The sequence below is a fragment of the Numida meleagris genome, chromosome 4, assembly GCF_002078875.1.
Source record: "Numida meleagris isolate 19003 breed g44 Domestic line chromosome 4, NumMel1.0, whole genome shotgun sequence".
Classification (NCBI taxonomy): domain Eukaryota; kingdom Metazoa; phylum Chordata; class Aves; order Galliformes; family Numididae; genus Numida; species Numida meleagris.
In genome coordinates, this window is record NC_034412.1 from 8,894,457 (window position 1) to 8,902,178 (window position 7,722).

Below are 7,722 nucleotides of genomic sequence, written 5' to 3' on the forward strand. Positions count from 1 at the left end.
AGGGGTGAAGAGGACACGCTGGCCTTTTTTGTTGGTTTGTTTTTCCTCCTTATTTAAAAAAAATAATTATAATTTGCTGCCTAGTCGTCTTCATCAGTTTTCTGCTTCTTGGGATCGACGTCGTCGTCCTAAGGGGGAAAGCAAAGCTGTTAGGGAAAGGGGACACCAGCGGGGTGGGCAGATGCAGGCTTAATGTCCCTCTGCTTCTGCAGGGACAAGGGCACAACGTGGACATTTCCCGCAGCACAAAGCTTCTTCCTCCCAGCTCAGGGAGGGGAGCACCCCCACCCCATCCCATCACCAGCACCGCAACAGGGATGAGCACAGTGGGTGCAGATACCCACTAACCAGGGCAGCAAATAAATGGAACTAGGCCGCATCCCATGGGGTCAGACACTGGGAAGCGTACGGGCAGGACTCAGGGCCCAGAGCCCAGCCCGATGCCTCCTGCCCCGATGGCGCTGTCCCCAAGCCCTTGCACACAGGTGGCCCCAAGGGGCTGGGCTGCATGCATACCTCGTCATCCTCAGCTGCCCGTTTGCCTGTGGCTCCCTCAGCTTCGTCATCTTCATCACCATCTTCTTCCTCACCTGCAGGAAAGAGGAGGAGGAACATGAGCTCCTTTCAACACCCGATGTCCCTTCTCCTCAGCTGGCAGCCAGGGAAATGGGGAATTTCGGGGCAGCTCCCAGCCAACCTGACCCACGGGCAGAGGAACGGGCACCTGCTGCATCCAGCCTGGCTTGCACTGTGTTATACCACAGACAGCGGGAGCACAAAATCCACACCGCACTCAGGCACCAAGAGCACAGTGCAAGAAATTTAAAAAAAAAAAAAAAAAAATCAGAAAAAGGAAACTCTTTCTAGTGGCTGCTCTGCCTAACTGTTCCACATTACTTCTGCTTCCCTTTGCAGCTATTAGTCCATCTTTAATGAGTTAAGAGAGCCAGAACATATTAGTTCTGAGTCAGAACACTTTCTAATTATCAGAACGGCAAACAAATGCTACCACCTTATCTACAGCTCGGGAGAGGATGAGCAGAGCTCTGGGCTTTGACCCACTTTGAGCTCAAGTAGGCCAGTGGATCAGAGCGACAGCCATCGCGTTTGGGTGGTTTTGGGGCATGAGAGGCAAGAGCAGAGGCCCTGGAAGAAGAGCATCCCTCGGCTGCCTTGAAGTCTCTTGCGTAATGCGAGACCCTACTAAAACTTACAGCGTTAAGGCCAGTAAGCTGGTTTTAAACCGCCACACGAGCCACACGTATGGGCAGCTGGGGGGGGATTAAGGTCAGCCCATCCTCCTTTCCCCTCTCCTCTTCTCAGCATATGCTCAGCCAGCACACGGCCCAATGCTGCAGGAAGGGCCGAGATTAGCTCCCAGCATGGATCAGCACCCAGCAGCCAGCGCCCGCAGCGGGCCGGCCAGCGGGTCAGGTGACAACGCCAAGCTGATTGGGAGCATTTTTAGTTCTTTGAGCAGCTTTAAGCAAAGCAAATAATGAGATGGGACGAGAAGGGTGAGAAAAAAAGAAGTATACCCTCAAGCTCTCCTCTGCTGTCAAAATCTGGGATGCAGTTTGCCCACAAGTGGTGGAAAAAAGCTGATGCAAGCTGCGCTCAACACCGTTACATCTGCCTCCCACAGCTTTCAGCTGCTCAGGTGCAGCTATGGGCATGGATCACCTGAGGGCAGCGGGCTTGGAAGGACTGAGCACGCACGGGATCCTGGCGAGGCATCGGCACAACGAGAGCACGCCAAGTCTCTGTGATACGGGAGAGCAGGGCCAGCACTGCGGGACCGCAGCTCCCCGGGCTCATCACAGCAGTATCCAAGCAACACTTCCACCCCACACATGCGCGTGCTGCACACGCATCCCTCTCCTGGCCCCAGGGAGCAAAAAAAGATAAAGATTTCCCCTCTTCCTCCCAGAAGTGGGGCTGGAGGTAGACGGGCTCAGGATCACACTGATCTGTCCTCAAGGATAAAAATCCTGGGTGTGAGCAGTGCCGCTATTCAGTTTCTCTAGTAAGGCAGTTCCCAATGGGCACAGGGGACAGCAAGAAGCTGAGAGCAGAGCACTACTCTGACTAAGGCTTCCCCACTTACATACTGCCAGAATAGATGCTGGCATAGCGTTCATGACATTTCCAGCCCCATCTGCCCTGCTCCTCTCTCCCAAAACTAACAGGTTAGTAGGTCAGCACTTAACCGAAAATTCACAGGGGATTAACCCAGTAACAGCTCATCAAGGGCCTCAAGCTCATTCCAGCGTAACAAGAATGGTTTCCTCCCAGCCTTAATGGGTGATAAAAATAAACAATGTTATTCATCCAAGCAGATCTTGGGGAAAAAAAAAATACTAAGTGGGGAGGGTGAGAAGTGATTGGGTAAGTCACTGCTGGAGTCCTGGTCACCGCTGCCAAAACCCACTTCCAGGCAGGGTCAGGTCAGGAAAAGGGGGAGGGCAGGGAAACCCAGGACAAGGGACCAGGAAGGGTCAGGTCAGAGCCTGCCCGCTGCCGCTGGAGGAGAGCTGCAGGTTCCTCTGCTGCTTCCACAGCGCTCAGCTGGGTGAGGACACTGTGTTGGTCCCCACGCGCGGTGCTCAGTGCCACAAGGCAAAGCCTGCCCACCTGCCTGCATCCCGTCCCACTCACATTCGCGACAGCTGCAGCGATCACAAGAGTCAAGGGCAGGTTTTACTCCTCACACGGAAAGACTAATGCGCTTACTGAGTGCGGCAGTGGCACGGTGCTGTCTGGCTGGAGCAGGGAGGAAGGAATCTGCCCTCAACCTGCTGGAAGGGATTCAAGGCTGACTTCACTCTCTGGAGCTGGCAGCCTCGTGCTGGTGAGAGCCGCCCCACTGCTGCCACAAGGAGGAGATGCTGCTCTCAGCTCCCGCTGTTCCCCAGGGTCTGGCCAGAGGGCTGGGGCAGGGGGAACAAGGAAAGTTACCATCACCCTCTTCCTCCTCGTCCTCTTCCTCACCACCTTCCTCTTCCTCTTCATCTACTTCGTTATCAGCCTCCTGCTCTCCATTTTCCTCGTTCTCCTTGGCAAGACAAAACATCACTTAGAAAACGCACTGGGGAAGGGAGAAGGGGGAAGAGATGTTCAGCAGAAGCAGGCATCCCCACCTTTCCTTCCTAAAGCACAGCACCAGCCCACGGGAGCCCCAGGCGCGCGCCTCGCTTCCTGCCTGCCCCCACACGACACAGGCAGCCCGGGCATGAAGGATCAGGTCTGTAGTAACTCGAGGCTGCAGCTTTGAGGCCAAGACAAAGTCTGCAGAGGCTCTTGGGACACATTAAAACGAGCAGAGTGAGTTTCCCATAGCGCATTACAAATAGGAAACCAATCCGTTTACTTGTATGCAACGTGTTCCCCCGTTCAAGTGATTGTTACAGTGTAAATACCAGATTAGTTTCTCCCTTCTTTCTCTAGTGCCTAGAAAGGGAGGAAGCACTGGATACAATCCAGCATGGCTTTTGGGGAAAGGGTCAAGACATCCAAGCCCAGATCTTCCTTTCTGCACACAGAGCAAGTACTACAGGCTCAGGTTCTGTTCAATCTGAGTTCCCAAAGGCTCTGCACAGCACAGGGGTAGCATCTGGAGGATCGATCCCCTCTCAGACTGGGACAAGCTTGTAGCAAAAGCAAGAAGGGGAAGGAAAACAAAAAGTCACCAAAGCGAGGGCTGCCTCCCCCTACAGATCCAGCCATACTCACAGCATTGCCGTTGGCCGGTGCATCTCTGCCATTTTCTGTTTCTTCAACAACTTCCTTCTTCTCTTTTAGATCCTGGAAGGAGCAGAAAAGCAGAGTCACTCCAAATCCAGATGCTGAGGCAGAAAAGCTGCAGATCAGGTGTGAAGAATGCAGTCCAAGAGCACCTGGGATCGTGATTCTCCTCACACCAATTTGCCACGTTCCGGCTCCTCCTTGGCAACGCGTGAGCGTGGGGGTGAATTTCAATCTGAGCTCGCCTCCCCAGAGCACAGCCATCAAAGGGAGACCACCAAGCTTCACCTCCGAGCTCCCAAACATGCAGGCTGGCTGCCTGCACGCACTGAACAGCAGTAGTGCTGGCAGACTCCCCATCCCAGCACAGTCCACGCATGCTCCCGCGACGCCGCAAAGAGCCATCAACCCCATCCAATGCGGGCTCCACTGCCCCAGGGCTGCAGGCATCCACAGCCGCTCAGTGCTTTCACAGCAGGAACAAATCCCAGAGACTCATTAGTAGAGGCTGCCCTCTCTGCCCTGCCTGGGGAACATCGCTCAGCACGCGTTATGTGCCTGGTCTTTGTCGGAGCAGCGGAGAGGAGGGCTCCGGGATCCATCTCACAGCACTGTGTAACAGGATGGGGCGGGAGAAGCAGCCTATTTTTGTATCACTCCAGAGCCGTCCCTGGTGACTTTGGTTCAAGCCTCTGCCATGAGCAGAGCAAAAGCTGGTGCGCTTTTGCTATTGATCACTGTCAAAATGTCATGCCAAGTCGCCTGGCAAACAGGCTGTGAGGATCCAACTTTATGTTCCCGCATAAAGAACACTTGGATTTAACACTGGCATCCTCTGCATGCATCCTCCTCCCCTTCTGTTCCTCCACCAGCCAAAGCGAGATCCTTCAGCACAGGCGCTACTCAGCCAAGGGAAGCAGAGGGGCCCTTCCCCAGGGCTGCACGGAGCTGAAGGTGCTGGCAGCGTCCTGCTCACTGCACAGGGCAGTGGAAGGGCTGAGGTCGCTCTGCAGCCGCCCCACAGCCACGGGCACTTTCACTCCCGCCCAACCACTGTCACTTCCGTGTGGGAACACTGCCGGCTGTGACCGCGGCGCTCCGGGGGGGGGCTCACACCTCCTGTGCATTGCCCAGGGAGAGCAGAGGGGCCGCAGCCCAGTGGGTTGTTTACCAGGGCATGGGGACAGAGTACATGGGACACTGCTGGTAGGGGCACCCCTCACCCACCCTACACGGTGCTTCTGAAGCCAGCTCTGCACTTACCAGAGCTGCTGACAGAACCTCACCCGGTGTCACCACGCCAGCAGCTGGAGACATCACAGAAACAAGCTTTCTGCTGCCTCTGACCACCATTCAAAGCTCAAGTTGCCTTCTCTGAACAGCCCAGTCCCACCGTGGGCCTTCAACCTCCATTCCCCTGCTCCTGGAGGTTGATTACAGCCGCCTGACCTTATCCCTACAGCCATCAATACCTATCAGGCACTCCAACACAAGAACAACACAACACCTCTAAAGCCAAGCACAGCACAGAGCAGTTTCCACACCTTGCTATGCCAAAAACACCGCTGCAGGGGGATGGATTCCTCCTTGGTCCACGGCCCTGACCCTTCCCAGCTCCATACCCACAGAGTACCAGGCCGGGACGCCCATGCTCGCAGAATGGCTGCATAACACACCACAGCTTCTCCCGTTTCCCAGGCCCAGTCCAACACAAACAGCACAGGGCACACAGAACCCAGCGCACCAGCCCTGCTCCGGCCGTAACAGAGCCTTTAATTATAGGTGTGGCGGAGCTGTTTGTCCAGGGAATAGCGATGCCGTGTAGTCATACGCCGGCTGCACGGTGAGCGCTACCTCCGGCCCCGCAGACCGCGGATCAGCGCCCGGGGGGACCCTGCGGCCTCCGTCTCCCGCCGGCAGGGGGCGCCCTCCCCGCCACGCGCCCCGCCGCCTTTCAAACCGCGCGCCACCCTCCGCGTCCTCTCATTGGCCGCCCGCCAACGCGCCGGCTCGACGCCCCAAAGCACGCTGGGAAATGTAGTCCCCGGCGGACTTCAGCTCCCAGCGGGCAGCGGGGGCAGGGCCGCACGTGGTGGGCGCCCCGCGGCACGGCGGCGGCCGGGGGCGGCGCTCGGCGCAGAGCCGCCGCCCGGGCAGGGCGGGACCCCCCTGCCCGCCCTCCTAGAGGGAGCCGCCGCCGGACGCCGAGTATCTACGGGCCGGGAGCGGAAGAAGGGGGGTCACCTTGCCGCTGCGCCCCTGGAGAACGAGCCGGGGCGGGCGCAGCCCCCACGCCGGTAAAGGGCAGGGGAAGGTTAACGGCTGACTCGGCCCCGTGCCCCCGCGGTAGGTGGGGGTTCCCGACCGGTCTCGGCCCGGGCACGGCGAGGAGCAGCGGGGGCCGAGCGGGGGCGGCGTGCGGCTAGGAGCGGGAAACAGAAGTGAAATCGAAATCCGTCCAACGCGGGGCTTTAACAACAACAAAAAAACACACAACTCCCTTCAAGATGGTTTTTCCCCTTCCTCGCCTCCAGCCCCGCTCTCCCCTGGGAGCGGCCACGACCCGGTGACCAGCACCGGCCGGGGAACGGCGAAACCATCCCCCGCCGCCTTCCCACGCACTCACCCGGGTCCCCCCGCAACTTCCCCTCGGCACAACAGCGGCGCGGACCGGGGCACGCTGCCGGTGGAGAGCAAAGCCCGGGTCCGCCGTGCCCCCGGGGACCGCCCGCAGACAAAGGCGGGCGCCGGGATCGTGGCGGGTCCCCGCGGGATCGCCGCTCCCCATCCCCGGGGCTGCCCCCCAGCCCCGCACTAAGAGCACCTCCGGACTCCCAAGCGCTCCCTGCAGCCGCGGGTGCCCCCATCCACACGCACCGCTTGCGGAACACCCCTCCGCCCGGTTCGCTTTTTCGGACCAACTCCACAACCAGCGTCCACCCACTCTGCCATCCTAGAAGGGTCCACGCCACTCAATGTATCATTCCCTCACCCCCCCCCCCCAGATAAAAAAAAAAAAAAAAAAAAAACCACGGACGAACCAGCCTCAAGTTTGCCGGCGCTGTCAGTCTTCGCTGCCAACAGAACGAATCGAGCGCTGCTCACCCCCCACCCCCCACCGCCGCTTCCCGACCCCCCGGCGCGGGGCAGCGCGGCGCGGGGCCCGAGCACGTTTCCCGCACGCGGGAGACAAAGGAACGCGGCGCGGGCAGCTCCGCGCGGCAGCGCACAGCGGCGGCGGCGGCTCCGCGCCGAATCGCGGAGCGCGAAAAGCGGGGGCGGACGGGAAATAAATTTAAGAAAAAAAAATAAAATACCGAAATTAAAAAAAAAATTAAAAACCGCATAAACGAAAATCGCGCATCTTCGCTAAAAAGAAAAAAAAGGGAAAAAAAAAGGGTGAAAATAAAAACAAAACGGAAAACCGCAGCGCAAGGCGAGGCGCGCAGCGGGGCTCACCTTGGCGGAGATCTCGGCGCTGGTGTCCACGGCCGTGTCGGACATGGCGGGGGCGTGCGGGGCGCGGGGCTGTGGCGGCGCGGGCGGCGGCGCGGGCAGAACAATGCCAAGATGGCTTTGCGCGAGCCAGTGGGGACTCACGCGGCGCCACGGCCCCTCTTATAGAGCCGGGGGCGGCGCGCGCGCTGCCCCGCGCCGCTCCCATTGGCCGCGCGCGCCGCGGCCGCCCGCTCCCATTGGCCGCGGCGCAAACAATGGGCACGGCCGCTTAAAGCGGCAGGCGCCCGCCGCCACTGCGGTGATGAGTTCGCGCCCGGCCTCAGCGTGGGCGAGGCGCGGAGCACGGGCGCGCCCCGCCCCTTCCCCTCCCCTCCGCGCTGCCTCCGCCCCCGCCGCCTCCTCCCCGCCCCGCGCTGTGTGAGGCGGAGAGAGGGAGCGGCCCCCTCCCAGCTCTCTGCTTCCATCCCCCGCCGCAGCGCCGCCCGCATGGCGGAAAAAAATAATAGGAGTTAAAAATAA

General features: G+C 59.3%; 1 protein-coding gene across 4 annotated transcripts; it reads right to left on the reverse strand.

The window, feature by feature from the left end:
- Positions 32–7,360, reverse strand: PTMA (prothymosin, alpha). Of its 4 annotated transcripts, none has more exons than XM_021395864.1 (5): positions 7,204–7,360; positions 3,733–3,804; positions 2,965–3,052; positions 517–590; positions 32–128 (listed from the first exon to the last, which is right to left on the reverse strand). In XM_021395864.1, exons 1-5 carry the CDS (start codon positions 7,246–7,248, stop codon positions 81–83), a joined length of 327 nt encoding a protein of 108 aa, XP_021251539.1. In that variant the 5' UTR covers positions 7,249–7,360; the 3' UTR covers positions 32–80. The 4 variants fall into 4 exon arrangements, with proteins under 4 accessions (XP_021251539.1, XP_021251537.1, XP_021251538.1 ...); XM_021395862.1 differs by having other exon boundaries at positions 2,959–3,052; XM_021395863.1 differs by having other exon boundaries at positions 2,965–3,055.

Coding starts and splice junctions, on each gene's coding strand:
- PTMA (XM_021395861.1), bottom strand. CDS start 7,248: ATGTCCGACACGGCCGTGGACACCAGCGCCGAGATCTCCGCCAAG. Junction 3,805..7,203: donor GCGCCGAGATCTCCGCCAAG/GTGAGCCCCGCT, acceptor TGCTCCTTCCAG/GATCTAAAAGAGAAGAAGGA. Junction 3,056..3,732: donor CACCGGCCAACGGCAATGCT/GTGAGTATGGCT, acceptor TGTCTTGCCAAG/GAGAACGAGGAAAATGGAGA.